Source organism: Patella vulgata, chromosome 8 (genome assembly GCF_932274485.2).
Source record: "Patella vulgata chromosome 8, xgPatVulg1.2, whole genome shotgun sequence".
Lineage (NCBI taxonomy): Eukaryota > Metazoa > Mollusca > Gastropoda > Patellidae > Patella > Patella vulgata.
The window spans coordinates 43,469,081-43,488,126 of record NC_065886.2 but is presented as its reverse complement, the minus strand read 5'-3'; the positions used below and the strand labels follow the sequence as shown (position 1 = coordinate 43,488,126).

General features: G+C 32.1%; 1 protein-coding gene across 9 annotated transcripts in view; it reads right to left on the bottom strand.

The window, feature by feature from the left end:
- LOC126830890 (rho GTPase-activating protein 26) overlaps positions 1–19,046 on the bottom strand; it is a 43,387-nt gene that overhangs the window by 13,019 nt on the left and 11,322 nt on the right. For 6 of the 9 annotated variants that reach the window (XM_050561363.2, XM_050561368.2, XM_050561369.2 and 3 more), the window contains 18 exons: positions 16,745–16,846; positions 16,130–16,240; positions 15,857–15,899; positions 15,568–15,629; positions 14,943–15,017; positions 13,448–13,468; positions 10,402–10,471; positions 9,978–10,075; positions 7,804–7,841; positions 5,150–5,206; positions 4,412–4,493; positions 3,706–3,742; positions 3,068–3,130; positions 2,348–2,422; positions 1,315–1,402; positions 931–989; positions 506–611; positions 78–237 (listed from right to left, as the gene is read on the bottom strand). In XM_050561363.2, the coding sequence (XP_050417320.1) occupies positions 78–237; positions 506–611; positions 931–989; positions 1,315–1,402; positions 2,348–2,422; positions 3,068–3,130; positions 3,706–3,742; positions 4,412–4,493; positions 5,150–5,206; positions 7,804–7,841; positions 9,978–10,075; positions 10,402–10,471; positions 13,448–13,468; positions 14,943–15,017; positions 15,568–15,629; positions 15,857–15,899; positions 16,130–16,240; positions 16,745–16,846 (1,347 nt within the window). The remainder of the gene's footprint in view (positions 1–77; positions 238–505; positions 612–930; positions 990–1,314; positions 1,403–2,347; positions 2,423–3,067; positions 3,131–3,705; positions 3,743–4,411; positions 4,494–5,149; positions 5,207–7,803; positions 7,842–9,977; positions 10,076–10,401; positions 10,472–13,447; positions 13,469–14,942; positions 15,018–15,567; positions 15,630–15,856; positions 15,900–16,129; positions 16,241–16,744; positions 16,847–19,046) is intronic. The other 3 variants (XM_050561364.2, XM_050561366.2, XM_050561367.2) reach the window with 3 other exon arrangements.

The following is a 19,046-nucleotide window of genomic DNA, read 5'->3' as shown; positions in this document are numbered from 1 at the left end:
AACATCAGTGCAACAACCCTATTACTCAAACACAAAGCTTGAAATGACCCCCCCTATATCCCAGCTGAATTACTTACCTCATCATAATTATTGATAAGAATTTCTACTACAATGTTACAGAATTTGATATCCATGATGGCTGCCATCGTCTCCTCTTCTGGTCGCATTAACGTCGGACCAAAACACACCCCGAGATTAGCAACAGTCATCTTATTTTTATCACTTTCACTAGCTACCCTACAAATAGAAATGTATAACACAATATGAAAGTCAAACAAAATCAATCCTAACTTGAGTCAATATATAATTCATATACTTTTATTTAAATTGGCAAATATATGAAGTTTTACCGACTCATTCATCTCTATGAGTAACTGTGTGTTGAATTACAAAATCTCTGAATGACATTTGATAAATATAACAGCAATATGGACTTGTATAATATCCAATATATCAACCCAAAACAGACTGCATGAGAAATAACATACAAAATTTAAAAAATTACCTTGATAAATGTCCTATTAGTATTTCTAACATCTCAAACTGAGCATCAGGTAGTTTGTGGACTAGTTTATGAATATCTAATATCCGTAACCTTTTTGATTCATGTTCTGAAAAAGACAATAAACGATTACTTTATAGAATTAAAACAGCTGGCAATAACCGACAAGTGGAAACTGGACTTGTAAAATACTGAGGATCTTCTCGATTTGAATCTGGGACATTCTAGTCAAGTCTTGAATAGAAAAGATTACAGAGTTATTATTATTATTATGAAGAACATTGTGGCATGAAATCTGTAGAAACTAACATAAAATTCAAAATGGCCAACCTACCAATTCCCAATTACAGCTGGATAATGTGAAATACAAGGACAAAGTGTGTCATGTTGTCCCTATAATGAATAGATGTACTAGAATAACAACTTACTTGCAGCCTTCATAAAATCATTATGATATCTAAAACCCATTAAAGGTTCGGGTAAAGATCTGAAATAGACAAGATATGTATATATTTAAACAATATTAGACAAAGTTTAAAAAGTTACCAAAATTAGCAATTCTATCTTCCATCACACCTTATCTATTACCCCACTAACATTTATCTATAGCATGGGTTGCAACTCAGCCATATATGCCGGTCTTGGAAGATCTAAATAGTACCTCTGACGGCTAAAAATTGTACAGACAATCAAAGCCTTTAAAAAGTTATTATGGAATTATGTGTATCCTGGGTTTTGAAAGGTAGGTTGATATAGAAATTTAGAAATAGAGTAAACAATCAGTTCTCGAATAGATTAAACTACAATTTTACCTGAGGTAGCTTTTAACAGCACTTGTAATAGTTTTAGTTTCCCACACACCAGGGTCTTCAAACGATAATTTATCTCCTTTTTTACGATCTGGTTAAAAAACAACATAAAACACATTTTAAATTTTAAATATTATAGTCCCAATTTACCAGAAGCACTATTTGTCCTTTTCCTTATTTTAACATCAACAAAGGCAGAACTGATAATAATCTAGATGATTAATAATAAAAAAACGGTTTGATTTGGATCTCAATCACCATGGAATAGTAAACAAGTCCGGCCATAATTCAGGAAGTTACAATCCGATATGCGCAAATATCGAACGGAACCAAGATCTTTGGGTTATAAACTTACATTTCAAGTTACATCAAAATCGGAAGAAAATTGTCACTTCTAAGTTCTAGAGGGTCCACAACATTCATATACCTTATTTTTACCCTATTTGAGTACGAGGGGCGGCCATTTTGTCTGTCAGTTTTGGTCCGATTTTTTCGAAATTCGAATTCAGCCATCCTTAGGGTGTAATGGTGATATAATCAAACGGTTTTTGAAATCGGATAAAAATTATAAGCTCTATGGGGTCCACAAGATAAAAACACGATTCAGGAAGTTATGGTCCGATATGTGCGAATATCGAAAGGAACCGAGATCTGGGTGTTATAAACATACATTTCAAGTTTAAACCAAATCGGATAAAAATTGTGCCAATATCGAAAGAAACCGAGATCACAAACAATTTTGGACGGACAGGGGCGACAACAATATACGTCCAAATGAAAATGTGGGCGTATAAAAATAACATTGTGAAATCAACAGAAAATAATAGGACTTTACATGGTCATTTCTCATATTGCGATTGATGGAGTTTAATAATATTTGCCCCATAACCTTTCTAATAATACTGTTTTTGGCTGTCTATATTTGCCTTTTAATCTGGAATAGTGTGTCTTTAAGAGAATAAAAATAACATCTTGAATGATCTTTTTGTTAAGTATATAAAAAAGAACTTCAATTAGTAAATATATGAGTACTCACCTAAACCTAGACTAATTAATTTCTGTACTTTAGAATTAACACCTACTACCCTATATAGTCCCTGTTCATGTAAACCTAAAAAAAAAAACACAATACAAATCAAGTATATATTTTTGGTGTACTTCATTGTCATCTGACACATTTTCTTTGTAGATAGTTTTATTGAAAAATCAAATTGACTGTAATGGTATATAGGTTTTATTTTGTGGTGAATTACAAGAATTTTAAAACCCATGAGTACATAAAACCGCGATTCTGGGTTACAATATGACTGGTGTGTATACACAGAACTGTCAGAGTATGGTTCTGATAAAAAGTATGTTAGATATGATACTGCAATCTAAGATGTGGAATTATTTGAGAGAGAGAGAAATGGGGTTTAACGTCCACTCGACACAAACTAGGTCGTTTCGGTTTAATTTTATTTACATACTTCGCTTGCACGTAGGGGTCTTTAGCAGTGGGAGCAAACCGGAGGACCCGGAGAAAATCCACGAGGTTGGACAGGCGACCCTACTCCTTGCCACGTACAACCGGGGATTCGAAACCACGCCAGTCGACTCAATGACAGACTTTATGATATAGCGCGCGCACGCTAACCATTCAGCCATCCAACCCCCCGTGGAATTATGCCCCTTCGGTCAAGGCTTCTAATCACAAGAGACAGTATATTCAATAGTATTTTTATTCTTAATACAAACAGAAATAAATAAAGCTTACCTCTAGATTCTATAGCTGCTAAACATTTCTTAATAAATACAAAACCGATATCATCTAAAAATGCTGTAATAAATATAATCCACACTTAATAGTTATATTTTTAATTTCTTTCTAAAGAACAATTTGTACGAGAGAGAGACGAGGTTTAACTTCCACTCATCACCAACCAGGTCAGTTTTATTTTTAAAGACTTTGATTAACATGAAATCAATCACTACTGATTATTTTATAGTTTTGAGGGGTGTTAGGTTTAACGATCCTACTATACCTTATTTTGTTAAAAATGTAATTGTTAGAACAGAAATACGTTTTAAATTAATGGGATCAGTGGTAAATTTATCCTTCCTAATACTGCATGTGACTAAATATACCATAACCACATGTTAGTCTCAAAATGAACAAGGTATTGTGTTAATGATGTGTTCCACTCAATTCCTACTGTTTCCTACATGTTCTATAATGTTATCGATATTGCTGTATCTAAATGTTCTGTAATGTTATCAATATTGTGGTATCTATATGTTTTATAATGTTATCAATATTGATGTCCTATATGCTTTACAATGTCATCAATATTGCTGTATCTATAAAATACATCATAATAAGAGTTTAGGTATAAATATAAAAGTAATACATACTGTCTTCTGATTTAGCTATTGATGGTGGATTATAAATCTGAAATAACAATATAATTATAAGATATCATTATATTTAAGTAGCCAGTGAATATCACATCTGGGTAATATAAAATAAATCAAATTTGAGTATACTGTTGTCAATTTTACCTTCAGGTGAATGGTTAATATTAGATTAGACTAGCTTCCAGTCTTAGAAAGTTCTAGCAATCTCATGATATTATACTAATTTGATCTTTCTGTCCTTTTACTATCCTAAGGCAGTACCAGGAGAGTAGAAATCTAATATTTAGCAGCATTTAAGCCAATCAGAAAAGATTAATTTCCTTAGTAAAAACTTGCAATAGCAACAGTGGCTCGCCTTCAGTCCATAATGAAAACTTAACCAACAGAATATTTTTGGCAAGACCTCAACAATAAAACCCACCACTTTTCAAAGATCCAGTCATTACCTTGACATAACAAAGTTAGAGAGAGTGAAAAATCATGGTTTACTGCCTACTTGACACAAACAGTGTCATTTCTGAACTAAAACATGGTTCAATTTTATTTCAAGAATTCTTTTGCTCACAGGGGTGCCACCCAAACCCTCCCCTCTAATAAAGTGAGACTAGAAAATAGAATAAAGTAAACTAAAGAAGTATCAATAAAATATGCAAGGACTGAATACAGTCTAGGTTAATATCTTTAAATAATAAATAAAACTTACAGGCTCTTTACCATCCATAGCATCTAACCATAATCTTCTATCTTCCTCTGATAAAGCTTGGAATGTCATAGTCATATTCTGTCTATAATACAAGAAGTGAAATGAAATTTAACGTCCTGTCCTACTGTTCTGCTCCGGCTTGGCTAATGTAGATGGACATACGCCATAGAGTGTGCTATGAGGGAAATTTTGCCCGGACAGCAGCGCTACGGCCTACTCTTTTATGTGCATGCCAATTTGTACACAAGACCTCGGTTTTTGGTCCCTTCCGAATGACTATGTTGTCCTCTGCCAGGCTCAACACCCTGGAAAATCCTGATTAACTTTTTCGGCTAACACAGGGATCGAACACTGGACTTCCCGGTTAGTGAGCCACCGTGGCTTCCTGTCTATAGTACAAATAGTTAAAACATAAATTATATCGAGACAATGTAAACATTTTACAAATTCCAATCAATTTATTGGTTCATATAAACATTAAAGAAGAAGGTCAGTAGTTTCAGATTCGAAGAGTAGCTGTGACTGATCAATGCAGATCATTTGTTCACAATCAGTCAGTAACCCATTCCTATAATTTGGTTTATTTACAAACTTTTCCAGATCCTACTTTCATATCATAAAGACTAAAAACTTTGTGTTATAAATAAAAGTTGAAACGACAAAAAATAAAACAAAACATGATCTGTGTTTTAATGTGATTGTATATTAATCAATATCTAAATTAATAATAATTCATACTTTTCTTTCACAATTACATCAAAACAAAATCTCTTCTCTATGGACTCAGAAGCTCGTCTGTAAATAAATAATATTTAATATTAGATTGATTTATTCACAAAGCATCAGTAAACCGGGCTGTATATATCCATGTTTCAGTTAGAGTTCTATATACAGTAAACCGGGCTGTATATCTCCATGTTTCAGTTAGAGTTCTATATACAGTAAACCTCACATAAGTCGGATTCGTATAACTCAGATCTTCGCTCAAATCGGATAAAATCGTATGGACCCTTTGTTCCTGCACGTTTTTCTTATTAAATTTCTGCGTGTAACTTGGATTTACTATGTTGGATTTTCGCTCAACTCGGATCCAAATGTTCGGTCTATTTGATCTAATTAAGGCTTTTTTCCTTCAACTAAGTCGGATCGGCAGTATGTTCAGAATTTGACTAAGTTAGTTTCGTACCAATGGCCTAAAATGTGGTAAGGTATTCCATGCACAGAGCCCCAAAATACTTTCCACTATCATTTTGCCTCAAATCCGCATATTTGACGCGATGCAATAATAGAATTTTCCCTGTCAACAACGAACAAGATAATTTCATGGGCATTATAATACATGGACTGAATGCCCTCAAAATTCCTTCAGTATAAATTAATTTTAAATCCAGTTGTAATTTATTATTGAATTCACAATCAGAATGTGCCGTTACTGTGTACGAGACAACGAATAAAAGAGTTCCCGTCATTACCAGTCAGGAGGATCTTCTATTCGCCACCCCCACCCCTCGGAATATGTTGCTGCCTTTTTAAATGACATGTGTTTTTTTCTATTTGTTCCGTCTTCTGTGGCTTCTGTTGTTGTTTTTCGTCAATATGATTATCGCTATATATGTTAAAATATTATGTACGGAAATTGTTGTACTAGTCAATTGTAATCTATTGCCGGTATTGGATTTTTAATTAGCAGTTAAAGCTGTAGGGGTAAGTAATCATGGCTCAAAATGTTCGCCTGTTTACTTGTTGCCGACAGGCGATTTTTTCGTCTGACAGGTAGCAAATAAAACTACCCGTTGCTTGCGACAGGTGGACTAAATTTTACTTGATGTTTAGTAAATTGACCACAATACTCACGTCCACGTCACGTACATTTAATTAGTCGTTTCTAAATGCAAGAATTAAGCACGGAAATACCGTGAAAAGCCGCCATTTGCACTGTTGACATTTCGCTCTATCGTAGGCTACAGTTACTCACACAGTTGGGAACTAGACAATTTTATAACAATGAATTTCACCCCATCTACGGTTGTTTTCATCTGCTTCACCACACTATTTATAGCATTGTGGAGTATTACATGTATATCTAAATTAAAACGCACCCCCAAGTAACCAGAAATAATTCTACCGTAACTATACCACAGTAAATATAGTGGTGGTTGGAATGGAAATGCACATGGCTCGTTGCTGGGTGTATTTAGTTTTAAAAAATTTCCATAAATAAAGGCCATGGATAATTTATAAGACAATTTGACAAAATCAAATAATCAGGTCGGAAAAATATTTCACATATTTATAAATATAATTTGTAGCGTAAATATAGTCCGGATATGTGAGAAGTGAATTCCAGGTGGCGTTATCTGTCCTTCGCACGTGGTACATGTAAATACGGTGCCATGCACAGGTATGATTTGTGTTTTGATGTTCAATTTATTACGGATATTTTAAAATCTGAATTCGACAACTCAACGGCGAAGTATTCGATTTAGTACGGAAGTGTAGTACCATGATAATGTGTGGAATTCATAGAATTGTACGAATCTTCGAGTCGCTGAGCCAAAGCAGATTCGCCTACTTTCAAGAACTTTTAGGTATTCCGATGTCGAAGAAATAAAAAGGTTTCATATTACGATATTTATATGGAGCAAAATACATGTATGTCGAGACCTAAACAAAAGTGTGTGTGTGAATGTACCTACATGTATGGATATGTGTGATGTGATTAGTCTTTGAGTTTGATAATTGAGAGTGACAGGTTATTTACTGAAGTGACAGGTATGACATTTCAAGGCCTGGGTAAGTTAGAACACGGGAATCTCTTACCCAGCTCAATAATATACAATGAGATATTCAGTGTTCGGGCATCATTTTATAATTTACTTATCAACAAACAATCCGATTAATCGGCACTACATTGAATCAGTTATTATCCGGCTCTTGCAGTATATTTCTAACTGAGCTAAGATTGAATTTCGATCTTCAGCTAACTCGGATCTTCGCTTAATTCAGATAAAATTGGTCAGTCCACTTAGATCCGACTTATGCGAATTTTACTGTACTGTGTATACACTGTATTTTACTGTACTGTGTATACACTGTATTTTACTGTACTGTGTATACACTGTATTTTAAGTGTTCTAAAAATGACAAGTAAAAGGACATATTTTTATTTCAATAATTCACTCTCGGTTGCTGGTGGTGTTTAATGTCTGCTTCCACAATAATTCACTTAAGCACAACTGTGTTTTAAGGAGGAATTGAAAGCCTGAAGAGAGCAAACAAGGTTTGGTATACAACCCCACTCCTCTTCACACAAATAGGGGATGTAACTCACAACTTTACTTTTATTATTTAATCAACAAGTAACTGTCAATTGACATATTTTAACAACATACCTAATGCACTGATCAAGAACCATTTTTTCTGGGACACTCTAAATAAAAAGATATTTTTCATTATTATTATATTGTTCAAGAAACCATGAAAATTTTAAATAATCGACCAAATAGATACGCAATAACCAGGGTTTGAGAAGACCATGAAAACATTATTTTATTTTATGATCAGTAGTGGAATACCGCGTTTTATCAGTGAAATAAAAGTGTTATTCCACTGGCTAGCAGTAGTCCATGTTGTTTTTACCTAAAATGATTGTAAAATCATAAAATAAATAGAACATCTGTCGTTTTGTCGTGAATAACATATTTTATTTCATCTCTAAGCAAGAAAACGTTTATATTTTCACTTATGCTACGCATTCGTGAAAATATAAGTTTTCTTGCTTCTCGATGAAATAAAATATGTTATTCACTCTAAAATGACAAATATCCTCTATTTATTTCAACCGATATGCACTAAATAAGTAAATATTATTTATCAGCCTTATCAAAGTCTCGAATTGTGCATTTTTTCAGACATTATCTAGTATTTTCATGACCTAATCCACAATCATCTAATATTAATTTACAAAAATAAAACCAAAATATCAATGGTAGATAATCTCATAGCTTGGATTCAATCAGATTTTTAAACAAGCGGTTGCCATACAAGATTTGCCCACATTTTGCAAGAGATGGACAGAGAACAAGCTCAAAAAAGGAAGTGATTTTTTCGTACAATCAAGAGCCATAATTCAGGAAGTCATGATCCAATATGTGCGAATATCGAAAAGAACCAAGATCTTTGGGTTATAAATATGTATTTCAAGTTCATCAAAATCGGATCAAAATTGTGACCTCTATAGGGTCCACAACCTTGATATACCATATTCTTACGCTATTTGAGAACGAACGGCAGCCATTTTGTCTGTCAATTTTTGGCCGATTTTCACAAAATTCGAACTCAGTCGACCCTAGGGTGTAACGGTGATATAATAATACATTTTTTTATATCGGATAAAAATTATGAACTCTATAGGGTCCACAAGCTAAAAACGCGACTTTTCGTACAATCAGGGGCCATAATTCAGGAAGTTACGGGCCGATATGCGCGAATATCGAAAGGATCCAAGATCTTTGGGTTATAAACTTACATTTCAAGTTTCAACAAAATCGGATAAAAATTGTGACCTCTTTAGGGTCCACAACCTTGATATACCATATTGTTACGCTATTTGAGAACAAACGGCGGCCATTTTGTCTGTCAATTTTAACGAAATTCGAACTCAGTCGTCCTTAGGGTGTAACAGTGATATAATAATACGGGTTTTTAAATCGGATAAAAATTATGACTCTACAGGGTACACAAGCTAAAAACGCGATTTTTCGTACAATCAGGGGCCATAATTCAGGAAGTTACAGTCCGATATGCGCGAATATCGAAAGGAACCGAGATCTTTGGGTTATAAACTTATATTTCAAGTTTCAACAAAATCGGATAAAAATTGTGACCTCTATAGGGTCCACAACCTTGATATACCATATTTTTACGCTATTTGAGAACAAACGGCGGCCATTTTGTCTGTCAATTTTGGGCCAATTTTCACGAAATTCGAACTCAGTCGTCCTTAGGGTGTAACGGTGATATAATAATACGGTTTTTTAAATTGGATAAAAATTATGACTTCTATAGGGTCCACAAGCTAAAAACGCGATTTTTCGTACAAACAGGGGGCATAATTCAGGAAGTTACAGTCCGATATGCGCGAATATCGAAAGGAACTGAGATCTTTGGGTTATAAACTTACATTTCAAGTTTCAACAAAATCGGATAAAAATTGTGACCTCTATAGGGTCCACAAGCTAAAAACGTGACTTTTCGTACAAACAGGGGCCATAATCCATGAAGTTTCGATCCGATACATGCCAATATCGAAAGCAGCCGAGATTTTTTGGGGATAAAGCTATATTTCAAGTTTCATCAAAATCGGACAAGAATTGTGACCTGTAGAGAGTCCACAAACAAATTGTGGAAGGACGGACGGATGTCCGGACGGACAGGGGCGATGACAATATACGTCCACATGAAAATGTGGGCGTATAAAAATCCACCATTTTACATTTTAAGATGAATAAAGCACAACTCCAGCGAATAACTGTAAAATAGCTATGAAAAAAAAAGAATAGTTTACCATTTTTCCTCCAAGTTGATTATATAAAATCATAAAGAACTCTTTGTTATCTTTTTTATATTGACAATAATACTTGGTCCATGTTGTTCCTAGTGCCTCTGTAAAATATAAACATATATATACATATAGAGCAGAGAAACCACCCAACCATAAGTAAAGCCTTGACATATGGATAGAAACGTTATGTTCCATTTTACTGTAGGTTATTTGATTTGGCTTTTTAATCAAGATCAAAGATATTATTATGCTGTCATTACATGTTCAGAATGAGCTTATACAAATACATAAACAAAATAAACTTGTTTTATCTAGACTTATTGAACCCATACTGAACAGTGCAGAACTTTTAACAAATGAAGTTCACCGACACTCAAGGCCAGCAAATAAATCTACAATCAACATTGAGATTTAATAATTAACTTACTTCGTTCCATAAGATAGAGGTAGCCCTGTCTTGTAAAACCTTTAATTGTACCAGATTGATCCATAGGTTTCTGAAGGTGAACATAATGATACAATAAATAATTCTATCTATACAGTAAACACTGACATATATTGTAACAACTTGGTATAAATAAATACCTGTCATGTATCAGATGTTACAGTCCACTCAACACTAATTAGGTCATTTTGGGACTAAATTTATATAATAATTCACATGTATGCAGCTGCAGGTATGTTTAGAAATAGGATGACACTAGAGTACCTAGAGAAAACCCATGAGGTCAGACAGGCAATCCTACTGAATAGTAAGTGCAGGAGGACAGCACTATACGCAAAACAAAATCTACAAGAACGACCTGCGAACAAGACAGCATACACAGACATTTACAGAGATTCAAACCCATTACAGACCTCCCCCCAGTCATCAAATATGAGGTTCGTTGACAAAAGAGAAGGTTAAAACAGTCTAAAAGACAGATATATGAACTAAATACAGGGGCCCAATTCATGATTACATGACTAATATATTCTATGGATGTGGCCTTTTCATTTGTCAAGGTTTAAAATCCCAGCACCAATTTTACCATTTAGCCAACAAAACAAGTGCATTCCTAAGATATTTTAGCAAAAGTTTTTGTGAATAGTTCAATTAGATTTTAACATATTTATTAATCACGTTTGGTATTATATTTTTAACATTAAAAATTTCCCTTTTCTCTAAAGATTTACATAATATGGACGAATATCAAAGATATTTAATTGAAAAAAGTATATATATAAATATATAGGGTTCCAGTCAAATTTCACTCCAACCCATCCAATTTCCATAATGCAAAAAAAACATTCAGTTTATTGATAAAGAGGGGTCTTTCAAGACAAGGATGAGGCGTTCACCTATACAGTTTTTTTGTGGGCTCAAACTTTTTTAATCTGCATTTCTATAGACATAACCATCAAACATATTTAAACAAATGTCTCTTTCAGTGTTTCAATATCAAACAAAGCATCTATTGTTTTATATTTGAAAACTATATCATAGATATATTAAACTGCTTCTTATATACAGGCAATGCTGTGATAAATACAGAGCTCTCATTTACGTCATATCTGACTGTCAGCGTCTGTTGATAGAATCGACCAGTTGGTGGAAAAAAGATTTTATTTAAAGTCTGTAATTAAATTACAGTCAAGTTCTAAATTAGTTTAGCACAACTATACAACCCACTTAAGAGTCTTATAAAACCCCAAGAAATAAATTAAAGAACTAGTCACGTTTATATGAGAGCCCTGTCAGAATTCACTGTACCTAATCAAAAGCACCATTTTCCATGGCTGCATAGCTGGCTATACAATGCAGGGCAATAAGCAATAGGGTTCACACTTTTTTCTTTTGTTTTTGGAAAGAAACCAGCCTAGAACTAACACACCAACTACCATTAGCAAATATGCAAGAACATGGAGAAACCTTTTCAAACATTAACACAGACTTGTCAGGCCTCCTAAAATGCTCCCACCAGAAGCAAAATCGTCCATGCCAATAAATGTCAACAAAGCTCATTTTATATAAAGTTGGATGACGTTGTCAGGTTGCTTTAGATGGTAATATACTTCCATATTAAATGTGGTTGTATAAAAACGAACAGGAATGTAAATATTGAATAATAACCTATATGAACAAACACAATTGGAGAGGAACATTAAAGTCTCTGTTAGTCATTTGCATTTTGGGGAAAATATCAAATTTTCCATGGCTTAATCCCTAAAATGTGCTCAAATTGATTATCTATTTTTTTTTTGTTGGAGACAAATTCTAAATTTCAATGTAAAATAATCTACTAATTTGAGTTTGAATTCAATTGGACCTCAAGAAACCAATCAGAATATTTAAGCGAAGATTACAGTCGGTGCTTGCATTCAACCATATCACATTTATACTAAACTTAGACTGCTTGAGAACGGACACTAAACTAGTTGACCGACATTTTAAGTTCTAAATTGACGATTTTAATCGAAAACGCTTAATATACTTCAAGGATATTTGTTAAGTATTTATTTTGCTTCCATTTAATAAAATTGAAAAAGTTTATATAGTCATTATAATTATTGTGACGGATGTGAAACGGAGTAGAACCACATTACAAAACAGTATACTAATTTTTGGATATGGTGGCCATTAAGGGTAGACATCTATTCTTGAAGTATGAAGTTGACGAATCTCTGTGTGCAGAATGACATCTATATTGTCTGCAGAGGATAATGAATGTTCACAAATTTTCAATTCATCATATCTTTGTAAACACTGAATAGATCAGAGCTATTTTTAGACTGATATTCTTTCTAGAGATTCAATTTTAACAATATTGTAGTTAGCAAGAGATTCCTTAATACCCCAAATAACATTCAGAGACTTTAAGAAAAGGTTACATAGTTCTGAAAAACATGTTTGTTTACATCTACTTTAAGAAATGTGAATTTGTATAATTAATTACTATTTGAAAGAAAAATATAGACTAAATATTAAATTGATAGGATTATTTCTATAAAATATATGTGTATTGTACAACGAAACTTACAAATAAACATAACAGTGGGTTTAAAACATGAAAGGTGATTATATCAGTAATATATAAATAACAAACAGAATACATACATATAACATTTCATCTTCATATTCTCCAATATGCTTAATGACAACTTGATTTGGATAAAAGTTGTATTTGTGATTTAAGATAAGATGACTATCACTCCTCTAAGAAAATGAGCCAATTTCTAATATCTCCTAATTAAAACAAACTGTTCCTAACAACATGCAGAAATAAAGTGAGGAAGAGTTTATTTTTTTCGGGGTTAATTTTGAAAATGAGAAATGCTACATATTTTTAAAATAATATAAATGAATTGGCTTGTGTAATTTCATTAAGTCTTAGAAAGTGCGTTCTAGAGATAATATTTTCATATTGTTGGAAGGTGAAATGTTATTGAAGAGTGTAAATAAGTGGAAGTTTGTTAGTAGAACCCTCTCTTACCATAGCTGATACCATCTGCCCCTGTATATAACAAATATATTACACTTTATAACATAGAAAAACAAACTTCTTGCTAATAACAAGATTATTAACTCTGTAGTTAATACTGTTCAGAATTTTCATTGCAATCAACAGCCTTTATAGCTAAACCTACAGTAGAACTTGATGCTACTAGTCATATCTCAGATTCTCTAAATTGACATAGCAATCTATTCAACAGAATTTCAAACCACCATGAACTTACTATTCACTAATTAAGCACAGATGAATAGGAGAGGGTTGATTCTTAAATATTATATCTTCTAAAGCAAATATTATCGAGTCCATAAAGTTGATGCATAAAATGGGGAAGGATAAGAAGAGGCAGACAGGGTTTAATGTCTAGCAATCATATTTAACAATTAATTCATAATTTAATTAATCAATTATTAGTTGCAACATAAAAATATGGCATGAATCAATCAAAATAATACTTCATGAAGTTTTTAAAACAGACCAATAATCATGTGACAAATGAATATTGTTTATATGGAGTTTTTTCTTAAAAGAGTTTAAAATGAAAAATATTGTTTTTCTTTTTTTAATACAGGTATATATAATTTCTACATCCAGTATAATTGATATTGGTAATATGTTAAACTTCATGAAGCAATTCAAAATATTATCAATAATAAATGATTAAATATTAGCAAGATTTTCATCCCATTCTCTTCAGCAGGGCAAGGTAAAGGAATAAAATGATATAAGATAAATATGGGAAGGATTGTATAGATAATAGGTTTTAATGGTTAACTAAAAAAAAAATTCAAAATCTTTAAAATTAAATTCAACTTCCTTTTGATACAATCACAGTAATAATTTTATATGAATTTAGTTCCAATTTTATTTGAATTTAGTTCCAATGTCATCTGAATTTTTTATCTGAATTTTGTTCCATTTTTATCTGAATTTTGTTCATAAGTAGTTTTCTTGAAATCCAAGATGATCTTTATTTTAGTAATCAAATTTTATACTTACTTAAAATTTATATTTCATGTTTATTTAAAATTTAGTAAATGAATAAAGCCAACAGCACAATGTGTGTTATTTTGACAACATGCACAAACAAAACAAAACAATCATAAAATCTGAACATAAAAACAAAGTTAGTTTTTGACCTTTAATACTTTGGCAGTTTAGTGTTTCTTCATGCAATTGCATATATTTGTATCTGGCTCCTATTTCATTTTATTAGTTTTTTTTCAAAATGTCATGCTGTAGAAATTCTTCATGTTTTTAGTTAGTAATTTTTGTGATTAATTTCAAATAAAATTATAAATAATAATAAAAAGAGTTTGAAATGTGGAAATTCTTCATGTTTTCATTCAGTAATTTTTGTGATTAATTTCAAATAAAATCATAATTAATAATAAAAAAACAGTTTGAAATGTTTGAGAGCTGAAATCTACCTGGGAGCACTGCCCTGATGCAGAAAAAAGGAAGAAACATTAATTACCGTGCCACGGACCTCCAGCATTTTATTCATTAATTGCTCTGCTTGTTCTTTTGTACATTCAAAACTCTCTCGAGTCTGGGTAAAGAGAAAATGTAATTAGTTGATGCATATAAATTCATATAAGAATTAAACTTTAAAAGTTTACAATGTAATAAATAAGCTTGTGTCATAGAGGAAATGTAATGAAATGGGGTTTAAAGTCTTACTTTTCTGTACCAACTGGGTTATGGAAAAGGGACATACACCATATGGTGTGCTATGAGAAAAATTTGCTTGGACATTAACTTTGCATCAACTCTATTGCCTACTCTTATATCAATGTGTTGCAAATGTTATAAATATGACGTCAGTTATCCACCCCAACAAAATGACTCAACACTTCTGAGAAAGGAAAACCAGGTAGAAAAATCCAGAGGAACTCTTTTGGTCTAGTACCTCCTAGTCAGCAAGTGCCATTAAGGTAGATTTATTTAGAACAGGGAACGCTAATACCATGATACATTTACATGTTTCTTGCACAGAGGTAAGGTTAGCAAATGTTTTTTTTTACGAGACAGATTAAGAGTTTGGTGACCAGCCTTTTGGACACATGAATTCAACCATGATTCAACACTCCACTTATTACCTTTTGTAATCTTTGTTGACAATCGATCATAAAAGGTTTAAAATCTTGAGATGCTTCATGCCCTATAAAAATAAAATAAAAAATTTATATTTTCAAAATCTTAAAACAGTCGTCAAAAGACAATAGTTGTAGTTATTAAAGAGTCTTTCGGAGAAATTAGAGGACTATCAAAATAAGTTTGTCTGTTTAGCTCCTTTATGTATTCAGGTTTGTTTGACTGTCAGCTTTAGTTCCATACTTTTCCTCAGTATTCTGCTTATATTTAAAGATATTTTGAGAGTTTTCTTACCTTGATGATAAAAAGTTAACCAACTATACATAAAACCCAATAACTGAAAGAAAAAAAACAAACATTTTTCTAAATTTTCAAAAATAGCAGTACAAAATCATATATTGTCTCCTTAAAAAAGTTAATCTAAATTTCTTGCAGTTTCAACAAAATTATGATATTTATAAGACCTCTATACATAGTTGAACTTAAAGCTTAACTCTAATTAAGTTAAAGACACAACTCAATCACTGACTAACATATAAAAAATTATTTAATTTCGCAAGCACTTACAATTTCAACAAATTCAAACTTCTTTTTCTCCTGGACTTCATGTAATTTAAGAACATATTTCATAGAAGCTTGATAAAATCCTCTTCTCTCCATTTCTAATGATGCATCGGCCTGTAAAATATGGAAATGATGTTTGCAAGTATACTTGTACATCTACAATCCCTCTACATGGGAAATTGTTGCATAAAACAGTATATTTATTTCATAATATCAATTATTGAGTAATTATATACTTAATGAAGAAGGATCCAATGACTTATGAGAATATCTTTCCTTATAAATGATAACCATGTGATGCACACAAATGAATATATCAACTAGTCACACAAGTATATAATTCTTACTACCATCAGTAAATAAGCAATAGTATGTCATATTTATCAAGAAACCCTTAGTAGTCACTCCCACATGAAAGACAAGGAACAACTGAAGGTTCGGTTATTGCTGTGTTTTTAAGAGTTTCTTGAATAGTTTCATCTCAGCAACAAAATGAAAATGTAAGGGAGGTAACTCTACCAATACACATTATTATCTCCCCTTAGACCACATTGTGTATAAAACTATGGCAACATCCATACTCATGATTTTAAAAAGAAAATCGTACTGTTATCTTACCTCCTGTAGTGTGCTTTCATTCACCTTATTCTTCATATTTAAATATCTTTCTAACGATTGACAAAACTTTGTTGTTTGTTTATCAAATACCTTCTTCTCTTCCTGAAGTTTAAAAAAAACAACAACCAAAGTTAGACATTTGATGAAACAAGCAAAAATGATACATGAAAATTTTGTTAATCCCAACTAAACACAGACTGAAAGATCAGCGAAATTCCAAGCTTCAAATTAACAATTATCACAGCCTCAGCAGTTTTTAAAGAAAAAGTGACATTTTTTTTCCATCAACCAGCTTTCAAAGCAATGCAACAGCATGTAGCATCTTCACTTAGGCCTTTATAGCAGAGGACATGCATTTTTCAGGACCATTTCAGCAGATCTACAGTTATGTTTACATGTACATGTATGTGTGGTTTAATTGTCTCGAGCAAGACATTAAGTAATACTGTACAAAGGTACAGTGTTGTATTAATATATTGTGCAATATCTTGCTCGAGACAATTAAACAACTTAAAATACAGACTATCCTACATGTTCATTTCAATTAAATGTTGACGTGAATCCAATATTAGTCTAGTAGTATAAATAATATACCATTGGCAAGTTGCTGTTGCATATTTGATATAATCGTATGCTAACATCAAAGGATGACAAGACATCTTTATTTTAAATGTAGTTATTGAGCATTCACAATAAATGGTTTCCATGAAATTTCTAAGAACACAAAAATCTGTTGTGTTGCATAATCTATTAATTAAATTTTTAAGATGGCACAAACTATCAATTGGGACTATTTAGTTATGTCTTGATCATTCTAGTCTAAACTGTCTCCACTTGGACTACAAATAATATGACCTGGACAAAATAAGTGTCAATTGTGTTGATGATCTCACAATATCAACATGATGCTATAGGGAACTAAGACTATTTCTTACAGCCAAATCTCTATTACAGTAGAAACAGACACAATTACTGGATTGATCAAGACTATTTGTTAATGTTCATGTGTGTCAATACCTGTTGAAGTGCAAAAGGGAAAGGGGGCATCTATTAAATTATTATTTTAGTAACTTTAGCTATAGGTTGATTGTGACATGCTGTGAGCATCATCATAAATTTTACTTTTGATTTTTTTTTTTGCAGTACTCTCTCTTTCATGCATTTAATCAAACATCATTGATGAACACTGTTCTCAACAATTAAATCACAAAACCTGGGTTAGGTGCCAATTTGACCTTGATGTTCGCAGATAAAAATGGGTAATTCTTCAGAAAAAGATGATGTCATGAAATCAACAGAATGTAATGAGGATCGATTGATTTTAACAATTTTAGACCAGTCTGCTTTTTGATAAGTCGGTCTATATTTGCCCTTTAGTCTGGATTACTGCACCTTTTAATTGCTATCAGACTGACATACAAGTTTTTTTTTAATCTGTACAACTATTCCCTGATTATAACAGTGTGTAATTAGTCACTATTTCTGTAAGGCACAATACATATAAATATTCCAGTCAACATAAGCAGCAATAATATGCTACAAGCAGACCGACCCTGAGCTTACTAAGGACTCTTTGAAGTTGAATTTAATATTTATTTGATCTTATGTAATAACAATATGGTGCTAGTTTTTTTGTTTTAATAAAATACAGGTAATCTTTATAATAGTGTAACAATCATGTTGATGTACATTACCATGACATAACATGTGTGTACTACAAGGAAACTATTGTCAATATTGTAATATGCTAGACAAGATAATGTAAGAAATTTTATTCCTTTCAAGTGCCTGTGTGATGATTATACTTGGTTAAAGTAACTTCATAATAACACTTGTACTGAAGGGATTTAATATCTAATTTTTATGGGTTTTACCCTTGAGTGGCAGGTTAACAATATCGGTGCAATTATAAATACTTATCAACCAGAAAAAGAGAATTATTTGTTTGCCCAACAAGTTAAAAAAATTGGGAAAAATTAGCAAATAAATCAAACATATTATGCGCAACCAACTCAACATTCTGAATCTCAAATGTAGATTTGGCTATCGTTTACTAACCACTGGCATCTTTAATGACTGTTGAACATCTTTCGAAAGAAATGGGACTCAATAATGGGACAAATGAGGTCAGAGGTTATTGTGCTGTATCAAACTGTTGTAACTTTGTGAAATCTCATTCAGTATATTTTTCCTGTTTGTACAGAAAACATGTTAATTGTTGGTTATTTTACCATCTTGTGCAGCAAATACACAAACTGTAATGAATGGATACTTGTTGACTAATGATAGAATACACATTAAA